The 17,645-nt window shown below is 38.7% G+C and overlaps 1 protein-coding gene across 2 annotated transcripts in view; it reads left to right on the forward strand.

Annotated features, from left to right (window-relative positions):
- The window catches only part of Hps3 (HPS3 biogenesis of lysosomal organelles complex 2 subunit 1), a 95,578-nt gene that overhangs the window by 62,550 nt on the left and 15,383 nt on the right, over nucleotides 1-17,645 (forward strand). For both annotated transcript variants that reach the window (XM_048452604.3, XM_085682279.2), the window contains 5 exons: nucleotides 12,057-12,238; nucleotides 13,239-13,419; nucleotides 14,205-14,438; nucleotides 15,994-16,179; nucleotides 16,436-16,624. In XM_048452604.3, coding sequence (XP_048308561.2) covers nucleotides 12,057-12,238; nucleotides 13,239-13,419; nucleotides 14,205-14,438; nucleotides 15,994-16,179; nucleotides 16,436-16,624 — 972 coding nt within the window. The remainder of the gene's footprint in view (nucleotides 1-12,056; nucleotides 12,239-13,238; nucleotides 13,420-14,204; nucleotides 14,439-15,993; nucleotides 16,180-16,435; nucleotides 16,625-17,645) is intronic.

The following is a 17,645-nucleotide window of genomic DNA, read 5'->3' on the forward strand; positions in this document are numbered from 1 at the left end:
TTGAAAAGTCATTTCCAATGTAATAGAGTCCCACTCTCTAGGACAGCAGAGGCCAGCTGACCCCAATCGTGAGGTGTGGCCTTATTACTGAGAGCCCAGGTTTTGAGCATCTCTCTAACAAGGACAAATGAATCCATAATTCACAATTGCTTGTTTAAATTCTTTCAGATGACTCATACGTACAGGCTCCCGTGTATGGTCCTTAATGATCTTAGGGTTTTTGGAGCCGGTTATGTTTTCTGATGTTATTACCGGAAAGGCAGGTAGAACTCTGGGTAAACCGAGAGTTTTACTTACTGACGGAGTTAAATTTTGCCTTTCTACCTTTTGCTCCTGTTCATAAGAGTCTATAATTTCCTCAATCTTTTTAAATCTGTTTGCCATTGCCTTCTGTAAGGCCTGAATCTTCAAAGCCTTCATTGAGGATTCTACGGTATGAAGTTTGTCCATTAGAGATAATATCTCATCCTTGGACATAATCCTCATGGCATGTACTGTGCCTTCTTGTATGGAAATTCTGTCAATTAATCTATCATACCCCTTTGATAAAGTCTGATTAACACATTCAATGGTTTTAATCCTCTCAGCTAATGTTTCAGCATTTACAGTCATGGACTGGATTTTATGAGCCAAATCAGCTGTTCCCTCCTCCAAAGCAGTGAAGCTCACTTTTAATGAAATAATATTAGACTGCACCTTCTCAAAATTTTGCTCAGTCGACTGAGTCATATCAGACAAAGATCTAGTCTCTTCCTTGAGAACTCCAAACTCTTTCTTGAGAAGGTTGGTGTCAGTCTGAATTGTTTTTCAAATTACCTCAACTGACTGAAACTTATCATCCAAGATGGTCATGCCCTTCCTTAAGTTTTCAACCTCTTTCCTAAGAATCCTGGATTCAGTATGTAAAGACTTCATCATTTTGAAGAGGCTACCAAAAACAAGGAAAATGATAAGCCCCAGAAATAGCCAAGCAAGAGGAATATCATAAGCATCTTGTAAAATCTCATCCATAGTATAATTAAAAAGGCTGTGAAAGCCTTGAACGGTTATATTGTCCAACATCTTCAATCAAAAGAAGTCTTACTTGTATTTATTTTATTTATTTTTTATTTTTTTTCAACTGAAAAAAATTTTACCTGTAATGACCGTTGCCTGCCAGTAGGTGGTGGAGTGCACCTGGATCCACGTGGCAGGCGAGTCAGAACTGGAAGAAAATTCTGAAATATATATACTCAAATCCAGAGGTTAAATTCACAAACTGTGTGCTGTGTGAGTTACAGCCAAGCGGGCGAGTGGGGGCATAGGCCGGGCTCAGCTGGGGTGGTGGTGCTGTGTATGCCGATAAGCCGAGATGCTGAGCAGGTGCAGGCTGTTGGACCAGGCCGGGAGCAAGAGGTGGTGATGGCTGGGAGTGCACTGTCTGAGGGAGGGCAGCCACGGAGTCATGCTTGAGCCAAGTTGCAGCACAAGCGCCAGGAAAATCGAGCAGTGTGCACGTGCGTGCCTTGGCAGCCAAGGCACAGAGAGTAACTGCTTGTCTTCGGGGAGCCGGAAAAACTACGCACAGCTGTGACACAGATCAAACGTGGGGACCCCCTGTATTTAATCAGCGGAGAACCCTCAATAAAGGGCTCCAAAGGGCCCTGTGATGGAGCACCAATTGATGGGCATGGTCGATTGGTAGTTAAAAATTAACCAGACTAGCTTAATATAAAAGATTTAGCTTTAATAAACAGAAGAAAGGGAACTCAAAACCTGGGTTTCAGCAATCCAGAAGTGCAGGGAACAAAATGGGCAGAGCCAAGCACATCTGGACTTTTATTTGTTTTGTGTGGCCCCAGAGGGGCAGAATGTGATTGGCTGAAGTTCCTCATCAGTCCCCCATGGCTTCTGCTCTAGTTCCTGTTTCCTGCTTCCCTCAATGTAAACTGTAACCTTTATGCCAAATAAACCCTTTCCTACTTCCAAGTTGTTTTTGGCCAGTATTTTATCATAGCAAGTGAAGCCAAACTAAAACACCTAACAAAGAAAACCAGGAAATGGAGTTGAAAAAAAAAAACTTAGCTCACTTATTTCTATAAAACTCTTTCTTTGAACTGTAATAGGTTGTCTACAGCTGCAGTCTGGTGAGGGACCTGTAGTAGCACTCCTGTCCTGTTTCAAGATTCACAACTCCCTTTGTGAATGGCAATACATTTCATTTAAATAATTCCCAGCTTAGATAAATTGTAAGAATGGGAACAATACAAAGAATAACTTGCAGCTGTCACACACTCGCTGGAGTCAGTACTCCTCCTGATCTGCCCTCATGGTGTACTCTTGTACTTTCCCAACACAGTTATTTTTCTTGGTCCATTGAAAAGTAGTTGCATATATCACAGCTTTTGACTTTAAATAATAAGATACTCTCTCTTGTATTAGCACAGTAAGTCATATGCTTCAGTATATTTAATCTTTATACATTGTCTATCTAGTTCATGGTTCATATCCCACCTAGTTTAGTCAGTTGACTCAGCAATGGCTTAATAGCTTTCCCACCAATCCATTGCTTAATTAGCATATCTACTTAGCTTTTATTAATCTAGAATATTTGTGTAATTTCTCCTTTTATTTTGTAACTTTGACATTTTAGGGAAATACAAATTTCATATTTACTTTTTCTTTTATCTATTTTGAAAATGTTCATAATTTTGTTGCATTTTTTCATGATTAGATTCTGTTTATACATTCTCTGCTAAAAAACTGCATGATAATTTTCTGTTTTTCTTTTTTTTAATTTTTTTAAGTTTCAGTTTACATTCCAACTACAATTCTCCCTCTTACCCCTCCTCCTGCCCCCCCATCACCTCTCCCACAGACTACCTTCCATCCACTACTCCCAAAGGGTAAGGACTCCCATGGGGAGTCAGCAAAGTCTGACGTATTAGGTTGGGGCAGGACCAAGACCACCCCCCCACCCCGAGTTAAGGCTGAACATGGCATTTAGCCATAGGCAGTAGGCTTCAACAAGCTAGGCCATGCACCAGGGATAGATCCTGGTCCTACTTACTCCAGGGACCCCTAGATAGTCCAAACTCCACCACTGTCTCCCTCATATGGAGGGCCTACTTCCGTTCTATGGAGGCTTCACAGCTGGCGATTGGATTTCATGAGTTTTCACAAGCTTGGTTCAGCTGTCTCTGTAGATTTCCCCATCATTTATGATCTTGACCTCCCTTGCTCATATATTCGACTGGATTCACAGAGCTCGAGCTGGTGCTTGGTTGTAGATCTCGGCATCTGGTTCCATCAAGCTATCCAATGAATGCTCTATCATGATAGATGGAGTATTCACAAATATGATTACAGGGAAAGATCAGTTTTATCACCCACTCCACTATTGCCAGGAGTCTTAGTTGATGTCATCTTTGTGGATTCTTGGGAATTTCCCTAGCACCAGGTTTTTCCCTAACACCATAGTGGCTCTCTCTATCAAGAGCTCTCTTTCATTGCTCTCCATCCACTCAACCATCCTGTCCCCTCATTTCACGTACTGCTTCCTCCACCTTTATTGAAAGCTTTTGCCCCAGTTTATAGAGGAAATCTCATCTAATTCCCCTTCCCAGAGATATCCATCTTAGGGTCCTCATTGTTACCTAGCTTCTCTGGAATTGTGAATTGTAGCCTGGTTATTCTTTGCTTTATATCTAATATCCACTTATGAGTGAGTACATACTGTGTTTTTCTTTCTGAGTCTCGATTAGCTCACTCAGGATGTTTTTTTCTAGTTCCATCATTTTGCCTACAAATTATATGATGTCATTGTTTTTTACAACTAATACTTCATTTGGTAAATGTACCACATTTTCTTTATCCTTTCTTCAGTTGAAGGACTTCTAGGTTATTTCCAATTTCTAGCTATTACAAATAATGTTGCCATGAACATTGCTGAGGAAGTGTCCTTATAGTATGCTTTGGTTTATATATTTTGGAGATCAACCCTCTGTCATATGTGGATTGGTGAAGATCTTTTACCATTCTGTAGGCTGTTGTTTTGTCTTATTTTCCATGTTGTTTATCTTACAGAAGCTTTTTAGTTTTAGGAAGTCCCATTTATTGATTGTCCCTTTCAGTGTCTGTGTTACTGGTGTCATATTTAGGAAGTGGTCTCCTGTGTCAATGCATTGAATGCTACTTCCCACTTCCTCTTCTGTCAGGTTCAATGTAACTGGATTTATATTGGGTTCTTGGTCCTCTTGGACTCGAGTTTTGTGTATGGTGATAGATATGATCTATTTGCAATCTTCTACATGTTGACATCCTGTTATAATAGCACCATTTGTTAAAGATCCTTTCTTTTTTCCATTGTACCAATTTGGCTTCTTTATAAAAAATCAGGTGTTCAAGGTGTGTGAACTAATTTCAGGGTCTTCAATTCAATTCCATTGGTAGATGTGTTGGTTTTATGGCAATACCAAGCTGTTTTTGTTACTACAGTTCTATAGTAGACCCTGAAGTCAGGGATGATGATAACCCCAGAAGTTCATTTATTGTGCAGGATTGTTTTAGCTATTCTGGCTTTTTGTTTGTTTGTTTGTTGTTTGGTTTTTCAAGACAGAGTTTCTCTGTAGCTTTGGAGCCTGTCCTGGAACTAACTCTTGTAGTACAGGCTGACCTTGAAATCACAGAGATCTGCCTGCCTCTGCCTCCCGAGTGTGAGTGCTGGATTAAAGACATGAGCCACCACTGCCCGTCTGCTTTTTTTGTTTTTACATATGAAGTTGAGTATTGTTCTTTGTAGGTTTGTGAAGAATTGTGCTGAAATTTTGATGATGATTGCATTGAATCTATAGATTGCTATTTGTAAGATTGCCATTTTTATTATGTTGATCCTTCCTATCTAAGAGCATGGGAGATCTTTCCATATTTTGTTATCTTCTTCAATTTCTTTCTTTAGGTACTTAAAGTTCTTATCATACAGGTCTTTCACTTGTTTGGTTGGAGTTACACCAGGATATTTAATATATATGGCTATTTTGAAGGGTGATGTTTCTCTAATTTCTGTCTCCGCCTGTTTGTCATTTGTATGTAGGAGTTCTACTCATTTTTTTTTTCGAGACAAGGTTTTTCTGTAGCTTTGGTGCCTGTCCTGGAACTGTAGACCACATTGACCTGGAACTCACAGAGATCTGCCTGCCTCTCCCTCCTGAGTGCTGGGACTAAAGGCATGCGCCCCCACCACCCAGATAAATTCTACCTTTTTAAAAAGTGAATCTTGTATCCCAGCATATTACTAGAGGTGTTTATCAGCTTTAAGAGTTCCCAAGTAGAGTTTTTGGGGGTCACTAATATATACTGTTGTATCATCTGTGAATGGCAATAGTTTGTAGTTTGGCTTCTTTCTTTCCAATTTGTATTCCCTTGGTCTCCTCTTGTTGTCTCACTGGTCTAGTTAGAACTTCAAGTATATATATGGAGAGAGTAAACAGCCTTGTTTTGTTCCTGATTTTAGTGAAATCACTTTGAGTTTCTCTCTGTTTAATTTGATATTAGCTGTTGACTTGCTGTAAATTGCTTTTATTATGTTTAGATATGTCCCTTGTATTCCTGATATCTCCAAGACTTTTATCCTAAGGGTTGTTGGTTTGTGTTGCAGGCTTTTTTTTTTAGCATCTAGTGAGATGATCATATATTTTTTCTTCCGGTTTGGTTGTATGGTGGATTAAACTGACAGATTTCCATATGTTGAACCAACCCTGCATCTCTGGAATAAAGCCTAATTGGTCATGGCAAATGATTTTTGTGATGTGTTCTTGGATTTAGTTTGCCAGTATTTTATTGAGTATTTTTGCATCAATGTTCATGAAAAGCATTGGTCTGTAGTTTTCTTTCTTTTTTGCATATTTGTGTGGTTTGAGTATAAGAGTAACTGTAACCTCATAAAAGGAGTTTTGTTCCCTCTGTTTCTGTTTCGTGGAACAATTCAAGGTGTATTGGAATTAGCTATTCTTTGAAATTCTGGTAGAATTCTTCACTGAAGCCATCTGGTTCTGGCTTTTTTTTTTTGATTAGGAGACTTTTAATGACTGTTTCTAGTTCCTTAGGGGGCTATAGGTCTACTTAAATTGTTTATCTCCTCTTGATCTAATTATGGTATGTGAAATTTATTCAGAAAAATATACATTTCTTTTACATTTTCCAATTTGTGGAGTACAGGTTTTTGATGTTTCTTATGATTCTCTGGATTTTCTCAATGCCTGTTTTTATATCCCTCTTTTTGTTTCTGATTTTGTTAATTTGGATATTCTCTCTCTGTCTTTTGGTTAGTTTGGATAAGAGTTTGTCTATCATGTTGATTTTCTCAGAGAACAAACTCTTTGCCTCATTGATTGTTTCTATTTTATTAATTTCACCCTTCAGTTTGATTATTTCCTCATGTCTACTCCTTGTGGATGAGTTTGCTTCTTTTTGTTCTAGAACTTTCAGGTGTTCTGTTAATTTGCTAGGGTGAGGTTTCTCCAACTTGTTTATGTGGGCTCTTAGTGCTCTGAACTTTCCTGTTAGCACTGCTTCCATAGTGTCCCATAAGTTTGGGTATGTTGTGCCTTCATTGTTGATGAAATCTCAGAAGTCTTTAATGTCTTTATTTTTTCTTTGATCCAGGAGTGATTCAGTAGAGCATTATTCAGTGTTTATAAGTTGGTAAGCTTTCAGTAATTTGCATTGTTGATGAATTTTAAGTTTAAACCATGGTGACCTGATAAGATACAGGGGGTTATTCCATTTGTTTGTTTGTTTGTTTGTTTCTGTTTTTCTGTTGAGGTTTGCTTTGTTGTCTAGTATGTGGTCAGTTTTACAGAAGGATCTGAGGTGCTGAGAAGAAGGTATATTCTTTTGTGATTGGGTGAGATGATCTGTAGATGTTTGTTAAGCCCGTTTGAGTCATAACATGTGTTGGTTCCCTTATTTCTCTGTTAATTTTCTGTCTGGCACACAGGTGTTCATTTGTAAGAGTGGAGTGTTGAAGTTTCCCAATATTAGTGTGTGCAGTTTAATGTGTGATTTAAGCTTTAGTAATGTTTCTCTTGCATATGTAGGTGCCCTTGTCTTTGGGGCATAGATGTTCAGACTTGAGACTTCATCTTCATTGATTTTCCTGTGATGAATATGAAATGTCTTTCTATTTCTCTTGATTACTTTTAGTTTGAAGTCCTTTTTGTTAAATATTAGGATAGCTACAACAGCTTTCTTCTTAGGTCCATTTGATTGGAAAATCTTTCCCCAACCCTTTGCTCTGAGGAAATGTCTGTTTTTGAAGTTGAGGTGTGTTTCTTGTATGCAGCAGAAGGATGGATCCTGCTTTGCTATCCATTCTGTTTGACTGTGTCTTTTTATAAGTTGAGTCCATTCATATTAAGGTATATTAATGACCAATGATTGTTAACGCCTGGTTTTTTTTGTGGTAATGTATGTGTTTCTCTTCTTTAGGATTTGCTAGTGTGGGATTATTTTTGTTATATTTGTTTTATTGTGTTATATATAATATATATTAATATATATGTTGTTATTATATGTTTATGTGGGTATAACTAACTTTCTTGGGTTGGAGTTTTGTGGTACAGCTAACTTCCTTGGGTTGACGTTTTCCTTCTAGTGCTTTCTTGTAGGGCTGGATTTATGGATAGGTATTGTTTAAATTTGTTTTTGTCATGGAATATCTTGTTTTCTCCATCTACGATGATTGAAAGTTTTGTTGAGAATAGTAGTCTGGCTTGGCATCCATGGTCTCTTAGTGTCTGCATAATGTCTGTCCTGGACCTGACTTTCAGAGTCTCCATTGGGAAATTGGGTGTTATTCTAATGGGTCTGCCTTTTTATGTTACATGGTCTTTTTCCTTTGGAGCTCTTTATATTCTTTTTTTTTATTCTGTATATTTTGTGTTTTGATTATTATGTGGTAAGGACACTTTTTGGTGGTCCAGTCTATTTGGTTTTCTGTAAGCTTCTTGTATCTTCATAGGCATTTCCTTCTTTAGGTTGGGAAATTGTTTTTTCTATGACTTTGTTGAATATATTTTCTGTGCCTTTGAGCTGGACTTCTTCTTCTTCTATCCCTACTATTCTTAGGTTTGGTCTTTTCATGGTGTCCTAGATGGTGTTCTGGATGTTATATGGTACCACTTTGTTGGCTTTATTATTTTCTTTGGCAGATGAATCTATTTTCTCTATCATATATTTATTGGTTGAAATCTTGCTTCTATTTCGTGCATTCTGTTGGTTATGCTTGCATCTGTAATTCATGTTCATTTACTCAGATTTTCCATTTCCAGGATTCTCTTAGTTTGTGTTTTCTTGATTGCCTCTATTTCAATATTCAAGCCTTGAACTGTTTCTTTAACCTGTTTGATTACTTTTTCTTGGTTTTCTTTGAGAGATTTATTGATTTCTTCCATTTTTTGTATGTCTTTTTTTTATTTCTTTAAGGGCATTTTTCATTTCCTCTTTAAGGGTCTATAGCATCTTCATAGAATGATTTTTAAGATTGTTTTCTTCTGCTTCCTCTGCATTGGGATGTTCAAGTTTTTCTTTTGCGGGAACACTAGGTTCTGGTAGGGCCATATTGCTCTTTTAGTGGTTGAATGTATTCTTGTGTCTCGTCTACCTGTCTCTTTTTTTTTGTTTTCCTTTTTTGTTTTTAAATTTATTTATTTATTTATTTATTAAAAATTTCCACCTCCTCCCATTTCCCTCCCACTCTCCCCAATCCCCATACCCCCTTCTTCTCCAGTCCTAAGAGAAGTCAGGGTGCTCTGCCCTGTGGGAATTCCAATGTCCTCTCCCCTCCATCCAGGTCTAGGAAAGGTGTGCATCAAAACAGACTAGGCTCCCATAGAATCAAATCCCAGTGCCATTATCATTGGTTTCTCAGTCAGCCCTCATTGTCAGCTACATTCAGAGAGTCTGATCTGATCACTTGCTAATTCAGTCCCAGTCCAGCTGGCCTTGGTGAGCTCCCATTAGATCAGTTCCACCGTCTCAGTGGGTGAACGCACCACTCGTGGTCCTGACTTCCTTGCTTATGTTCTCCCTCCTTCTGTTCTTCATCTGGACCTTGGGAGCTCAGTCCAGTGCTCTAATGTGGGTCTTTGTCTCTTTCTCCATCCATTGCCAGATGAAGGTTCTATGGTGATATGCAAGATATTCACCAGTGTGGCTATGGGATAAGGCCAGTTCAGGCATCCTCTTCCCAGAACTTTGGGGTGTTCTGTCCTTGAACTGGGGACATCCCCTTGGACACCTGGGAACCCCTCTAGAGCCAAATCTTTTGCCAACCCTAAAATGGCTCCCTTAATTAAGATATCTTCTTCCCTACTCCCATATCTATAACACGATGGCCAGCTTGTTGGGGTTTCTGTCCTGCCCGGTATCCCAACAAGCCAGCAAGCCCCAAGGAAAATCACACACAGGACTCCATTAGATTATAAACTGATTGGCCCATTAGGTCAGGCTTCTTATTAGCCCTTGTAACGTATATTAATCCATTATTATTATCTATGTTAGCCATATGGCTTGGTACCTTTTTCAGCTGTCAGCTCACATGTTGCTTCTCTGTGGTCTGGGCAGGAATGGCAGAGGGATCTTCCTGCTTCCCAGAATATTCCTGTTCTTGTTGCCCCGCCTCTACTTCCTGTCTGGTTGACCCACCTATACTTCCTGCCTGGCCAATCAGTGTTTTATCAAAATACATGATGGACAGAATACAGACAATTCTCCCGCACCACATATCCACTCTTCCTCCGTCTCAATCATCCCATTCCCCCAAGCCCTCCCCAATCCTCCTCTTCTCTCTCCCCATCTCCCTTCCCCCCACACTACCCCCATCCCCATGCTTCCAACTTTTGCCCGGTCATCTTGTCTGATTCCAATATCCAGTAGGATACATATATGTTTTTCTTTAGGTTCACCTTATTTAGGTTCTCTAGGATCACAAACTATAGGCTCAATGTTCTTTGTTATGGCTAGAATCCATTTATGAGTGAGTACATACCATATTCATCTTTTTGGGTCTGGATTATCTCACTCAGTAAAGTGTTTTCTATTTCCATCCATTTGCATGCAAAATTCAAGATGTCATTGTTTTTTCCACTGAGTAGAACTCTAATGTGTATATGCGCCCCACCTTCTTTACCTGTCTCTTCCTCAATTGGTACAGGCAGCAACTTTTCATTTTGATCCTATAGTTGCAGTCAGTGTCTGTTTCTCAGAGATACTCTCTTGGAGCCATTGGTGCAGTAGCTGTCTGTGTCTTAGGGAGCTGAGGTCCTGGGGGATGGATGGGTTTGGCAGCAGAGTGGGGTTTATAGATTACAGGGTGTGATGGTGGGATAATAGAGCAGCCTGCCTGCAGAAAGCTTTCCTGCTGACTGGCTAGTGCAGCTGAGATAGGCGTGGGAGGGGCTCCGGTTTTTGCCCAGGAGTCTAGGGCCTAGGGATTGGTCTGTCCAGCTAGGAGACTGGTCACTCACCTTCTGGTCTGCTTTGTGCAGTCACTGTCTGTGTCTCAGGGAGTCATTGAGGTTGCGGGGGATGGGTGGCTTTGGGACAGAGTGGGATTACAGAATCCTCTCAGTGGGTGGTGGAGCAGCTTGCCTTTTGGTCTGTTCTGTGCAGTTTCTGTCTGTGTTTCAGAAAGCCTCTGAGGTCATAGGGGATGGGTAAGTTTTCAATGTATTTTCCTAGTATATGAAATTATGGAAGCAGGTAATGACCATTGATGCCTCACTGGTGATGCCAGTTTTGGTACTATAGTTAAGGATTGGCTGACTTGTTTCTGATACATATCAGCTTTGTCCTGGAAAGTGTTGGATCTCATCTAAAAGTGACTCCTAAAGTCTGATGATGCAGATGAAGAAGGTTAGCCAGTGATGATTCTTGTATGCCCACTGTGAATGTGGAAATAGATGTCATTGATAGTTACAAGGTGAAACTCAACAGGGGAACCTTGTCCTTAGTTTGAAAAAGTTAAGTCACGAACCTTTCAAGAAAAAGCTAATTATTTCAAATATGTTCAAAACCTTATCAAATTAGGAACAAATTATTGATAACTACACTATCAATATTATTATATCATTTGGAATTTCTTAGTGCTTTAAGCTACTAACAAAGTAATGTTTGTAATCATATTTGTGTTAAACTGGCCTATAGATTGTGGAGAAAGAAAATACCCTGCTAAGGCCCTATTAAAGGACCAGATTAGGTATTTTTGCCAACTTGACACAAACTAGAGTTATCTGGGAAGAGGAATCACATTAGAGAAAATTCCTCTGCCAGACTGGTCTGTAGGCAAGTCTGTAGGGTATTCTCTTGATCGTGATTTATATGGGAGGGCCATGTTCCCTGGAGCAGTGCCATACCCGAGCAGGTGGCCCAGGATGGTGTAAAAAAGTAGACGAAGGGTCCTGAGGGCTGCAGTGGTGATCAGTGGTTAGAAGCACTTAGGGGTTCACTTCTCAGCTCCGCATTATGTCTTCTAACTATCCAAAACTCCAGCTCCAGGGGATCTGATGTGGCACCTCTTCTGACAGCTAGGCATTCATGGAGTACATAGACATACATGCACACAAAACTTTCAAACATTCATACATATAAAAGTATGTAAGTGAGTAAGTCTAAAAAAGTAAGTTTAAAAAAGTCTAAAAAAGTAAGTAAGTCTAAAAAATAGAAAGAGGAGAAGGACAGGAGAACAGGCTAAGCCTAAGCAGTGTTCTTGCTGGTCTGTGTTTCAGTTTCTGCCTCCAAGTGTCTTCATTGGCCTTCATTAGTGATGAACTGTGTGATGGGTAAACCAAATAAATAAACCCTTTCCTCCCCAACTTGCCTTGGATGGTGGTGCTTTAACACAGCAATAAAAAACAAACAAAGATAATATGCAACCACATATTTAGTTATTTTTTGTGTTTATATACCTATATATTAATTTTATTAACAAAATATAATGAAGTTCTTAAGAGTGGGGACAGGGTGAGGAATTGGTGCTCTTTCTTCAGCAACACTAGCTATTTGTCTTCTTGTTTCAGGTAGACTACAGTAACACCTACAAGACTGTGAAAACCCAGAGCTGTATCCACTTGCTTAGCGAGGCTCATCTGCTAGTGAGAGCTGCCCTGCTGGAGAGCAGTCGACTGGAGCCTGCAGAGAAAGCAGAGCTCTTAGAAGCTTTTAAGGAAAGCTGTGGGCACCTTGGAGACTGTTACAGCAGGTCTGTGAGGCCTTTTAAGCTTTGTTATAGAATTTTACATGTACTTACCAGGTTTTTTATTTTTTGGAGTTGGCTCACTTTTTTCATTTATTTTACAATCATTTCTTAAATGCATGTTGAATGTCAGGTACTGTGGTATAGAGATACAAAGTGAGTATGACCTGCCCAATGTCTTGAAAGTGTCATAGTTTGTTAGAGAAATAGTAAACCCACTACCAAACTTTTGAATTTGCAGAGTGGCTTTATTTATTTACTTTATTTATTTTCTTTATTTTATATTATATTTATTTTCAGGATTTGAGGGGCACATGACCAGAGAAAAAGACATGAGATAGCTTTGGTACTTGTTTCTTGTCTGTTAGCTTGAGAGAGGCATGTCACTGAAGCAGTCTGATATCTTAATATCAGTAATCCGTGCTCTCTTGATATCACAAAGGCTATCAAGGTCAATAGAGATTTTTATTTCTGAGAACCATGTATATAAAAGTTTTTGTAAACAATTGTTTTACAGGCCTACTTAACTTGGGCAAATGATTATAAATGACTGAAATAGGCTATGCTGAACCATAAGTGCCATTATTTTAGAAGCATATTAAATATTAAAATTTATGCCGGTTGGGGTTGTGGTGTACATCTTTAATCCCAGCACTCAGGAGGCAGCGGCACGTAGATCTCTGTCACTGAGGTCAACCTGGTCTACAGAGTGAGTTACAAGATTACAAGAGAGCCAGACATATACAGGGATACCCTGTCTCAAAAAACCAAAAATGAAAATGAAAATTCACTTGACGAATTATTGCTTTTCCACCTTAATTGTGTTCAGGAAAAAAAAACCTGCTAATTAAAGTGACTTTATAAAATCCAATATGGTTGCTAGTGCCAGCAGAGAAGCACTGTGAGTCTCATTTCTTTGGAAAGCATCGTCTGTTTTCTTACTAACTGTGTTAAGTAGCTGACTTACAAATGCACATTTGAAGCCTTTTTAAATTTCTCTTTTTAGACTTGACACTGAGCAATCCCACCTCGCTTTGCCGTACTATAAGATGTCTGGATTGTCTCTGGCTGAAGTTTTGGCCCGTGTGGATTGGACGGAAGACAGTGAATCACAGAAATATGAGAGAGGATTAATATTCTATATTAACCATTCACTTTATGAAAACCTGGGTGAAGAATTAAATGAAGTGAATATAATTTTCTATACTGTTACAGCTTCTGTTTTTAATTTTTTATTTTAATAATTTCTTTTAGTAAATAGTATTTAGAACTTAAGTTCCAAATACTTTTTTCTTTTTCCCCACTAAAACAAAAAAATCAATGTGTTCTTTTATCTTTTAATGATTTTAGAATTATAACTTGGACAAAAGTTTAGGGGTCGCCTTCTCCCATTTCCTTAGTATTTAGCATGGAGGTGTTATCTGTTTTGATTGAGGGACCTGCCCAACCATATTGACATCCATTTCCGAAGTGAAAGATAGAATCAAGTAGCTGCCTTCCTTTTTTTTTTTTAACTCTATTTGACTTATTTTTCAAGTGTCCAAAACATTACTATACATTATTTTTAATCCTTTCTGTATTTTAAGCACAGTTGGATATTGCAATAGTATATACTTGGAGATTTCAAGGGAAGTAAAATTTCTTTTGAATTACATTACAGCATCTTTTTGAACTAAGTTGTAGTTTTTGAATTGTAGACTTTTGAATATAATAACATTTTCTCCTATGTGATTGAAGTTAGAAAAGTTGGTCACAAATTGGTATATATTTTTCCCTGATTGTTTTTTTTATTGCATCTCTGCAGACAGACCATGTCATCTCATTTCTAGTTTCCCAAACTGTCTCCTGAACACTGTTTCTAAATCATAACTTACATTGTTTATCTATTGACTTTGCATATATACATTCCTTTTTTCTGATAATACTGCTTCCTATTGGCTAACCTTTTATTCTTTGTTCACACGTGTCAAAGGAACTAGCAGCAAAAGTGGCTCAAATATTTCACGTGGCTGAGCCGAAGCAGCTGCCTCATGTCCTCTGTAGTCCCTCTATGAAGAATGTTGATCCTTTAACTGCCTTGCATTATTTAAAGAAGCTGGATGCACACGAATCTTCACCAGTCTTAGTGACCTTGACCAAGGCAGCAGTGGCCTTGAAAATGGGAGATCTTGATCTGTGCGTGAATGAAATGAAGAGCCATTCAGAGGTAGAGTACCGGGCCTGGTGCTTGGCTACAGTCAGAAAGGATTGGAGGTGGGCCCAAGGCACTTGACTTTCTTCTGTCTTCTTTGTACCTCGTGACTACATTTTTTTCTTTTTTCTTTTTTTCTTTTCGAGTTAACGTTTTTCTGTATAAATGTACTGGCTGTCCTGGAACACGCTCTGTATACAAGGTTAGGCTTAAACTCACAGAGAGCTGCATGCCTCTGCCTCCTGAGTGCTGGAATTAAAGGTGTGGGCCATCACCTCCAGACGTACCTCATGGTTTCTTAATAATAGATAAAAGACAGTATTAGATGGGGACTACTCTAAGTGGGATTTTAGACTGGCAAATGAAACAAAAGAAAAATGACTGACAAATATCAGCAGAGGCTTTCATCATCTTAGTATCACATATATTCAGAATATTATGTTTGATACAGAAGAGTATAAAAGCAGTACCCACAGTTGACAGTTAAACTAAGTGTAAGAGACAGTATGTTCACTGGAAGCACAATAGGGTGTTGAGGTTTTTTTAGTATAGAAAGAAGGATATTAACTGTAAATGATAGGAGTCTAATAGGTCAAAAATGCTCTCCACTGAGAAAAACCACAAGTGACACCATGAAGTAGTGGATATTTAAATGGTGCACCAAAGGAAGAAAAGCTATCTGTCTATCTATCTATCTATCTATCTATCTATCTATCTATCTATCTATCTATCTATCTATCTATCTATCTTGAAAGAGGGATCATTTAGGACAGAGGCCAAAGATGCTAATCACTTAAGGTGGGGGCAAAAGGATAATTTTGCACTTGTTTCCTAGGCCTATTCTAAATTGTTTGCATGGATTATTTTATTTCATTCTCGTTTATTGCTGAGATCAGTGTTGTCACAACTGTTTACACATGAGAGCCCTGAGACACAGAGCTAAAATTACTTGTCTCTGATTGCACAGTTGGTCAGCTTGAACTGTCAAGGGGACTTTAGAGCCTGAGCCTTATTGTTATTGTTGCCTGCTTGGTCAAATGTTTCCAGTATAAAAATGTCTTCTAAAATGGTAAAGACGTCATTATACCAGGAGATAATTTGCTATGAGAAGAAGTCAGCACCAGGGCATCTGCTTGGAAATGAGTAGAATTCTGAAAATCAGAGTTTTCTTTACATAATTTTGAGAAGACTTAGGATATATATATATATATATATATATATTCTAATATATATTATTAGAATATATATATATTAGGAATAGTATATATTAGAATATATATATCCTATTATATATATAATATTAATATATATTATTAAGAATATATATATTAGGAATAATATATATTAGAATATATATTCCTAATCTAAAACTCTTTACAAAAATAGACTATCTCTAAGTTTAGTTATCTATAAATTATTTACATAAAACAGCTAATAATCTCCTTCTTGGGACAAGAGGATAAGAATAGAAATAGAGTGTTAACTGCTTTCCCCTGGATGTGTGCATTGGGATTCACATGTGAACTGTGTCATGTGCACTTCATTTCAATATTTCTTTCTGAACCTGAAGGTGAAGCTGTTGTACGGCTTCATTCTGGAACCTCGGCTGTTGATTCAACACTGGAAAGGACAGATTGTTCCTACTGAGCTTGCAATTCACTTGAAGGAAACTAAGCCTGGATTGCTTCTGGCTTCAGTCCTGGGCTTACAGAAAAATGGTAAAATTGGAATTGAAGAAGCAGATTCTTTTTTTAAGGTTTGTCCAGTTAAAAATATAATTTCTCTGACTGACCTGATAGAAACAAAAGGAGAGTAGGGAATAGAAGTGAAGTGAATTTTCATTCGTCTTTGAAAGGACAGACTTCTGTATAGTCAGTTTATAATATAAATATACAGATTAAAAGAATGTTTCTGCAGAAAGTTCATGCACACAACCTACACGACCACATGGTGGAGCAATAGCTGTGTTTCACATCTGGCTCAGGATTTATGTGGGGTACCCTGTGTTCAAGGTGCTGTGTGGAAAGGATGAAGACACAATTCCTCAGCTTTTGGTAGACTTCTGGGAAGCTCAGCTTGTAGCTTGTCTCCCAAACATGGTTCTTCAGGAACTCTTCTTCAAGCTTACAACTCAGTACATCTGGCGGATATCTAAGAGGCAATGCCCTGATACCATACCATTGAGAACAGCAGAGGATTTGGTAAGATAATGAAATAGTGCCTTAAATACATACACTGCATGCTGCAATAATGTGTTCTTAGTTTTGTTTTATTTTTGAGAGAGAAAGCTAGAAAGAGAGAGATGCAGATGCTGCTGCGTGCCGAGCCTAAAGGTCACTCTCGGGTATTATTCTCAGGAACTGTGTCCATTTCTTTTGAAACAGGGTCTCTATTGGACCTGCAGAATATCAATTAGGCTGTACTAGTTAGCATGAGAGCCCCAGGAATCTTCCCTTCTGCTTCCTCACCACTGAGATTACAAATGTGTACAGTCATACCTGACATTTTTGTCACTTCTGGTACTCAAATTCAGGTATTCATTCTTGTGATGTAAACACATTGCCTACTGAGGCTGTCTCTCTAGCATCTACCTTGTGTTTAATGCTTAGAATGTTCCTGAAGTTACCCACAGTTTACATACTTTCCCATTCTGCCAAGTTTCATCTAAGGCCTAAGCTCCATCTCTGGGATTCATAGTAGAAGGAGAGAACTGACTCCTGACAGTTGTTTTCAAATCTCTACATGTGTTTCAATGCACCCGCAAGCATACACTCCTAGCATACACAAACATACACACACACACACACACACACATAAATAAAAATTTAAAGACTGCCCCCTGGAAGCCAGTTGTCATGGCACACACCTTTAATCCTATCACTCAGGAGGCAGAGGAAGGTGGATATCTGTAATATGAGGGCCGGCTTGTTGGGGTATCTGTCCTGCCCAGTACCCCACAGCAGGCAGGCCCCAAAGAAAATCACACACAGGACTCCATAAGGTTATAAACTGATTGGCCCATTAGGTCAGGCTTCTTGTTAACTCTTATAACTTATGTTACCCCATTATCTTTATCTACATTAGCCACATTGGCTCCGTACCTTTCTCAGCTGGGCAAGTTACATGCTGCCTCTTCGGTGGTCTGCGCAGGAGTGGCAGAGGAACCTCCTTGCTTCCCAGAATTCTCCTGTTCTCATTGCATCACCTCTACTTCCTGTCTGG

The sequence above is a fragment of the Myodes glareolus genome, chromosome 20 (assembly GCF_982192425.1).
Source record: "Myodes glareolus chromosome 20, mMyoGla1.1, whole genome shotgun sequence".
NCBI classification, from domain to species: domain Eukaryota; kingdom Metazoa; phylum Chordata; class Mammalia; order Rodentia; family Cricetidae; genus Myodes; species Myodes glareolus.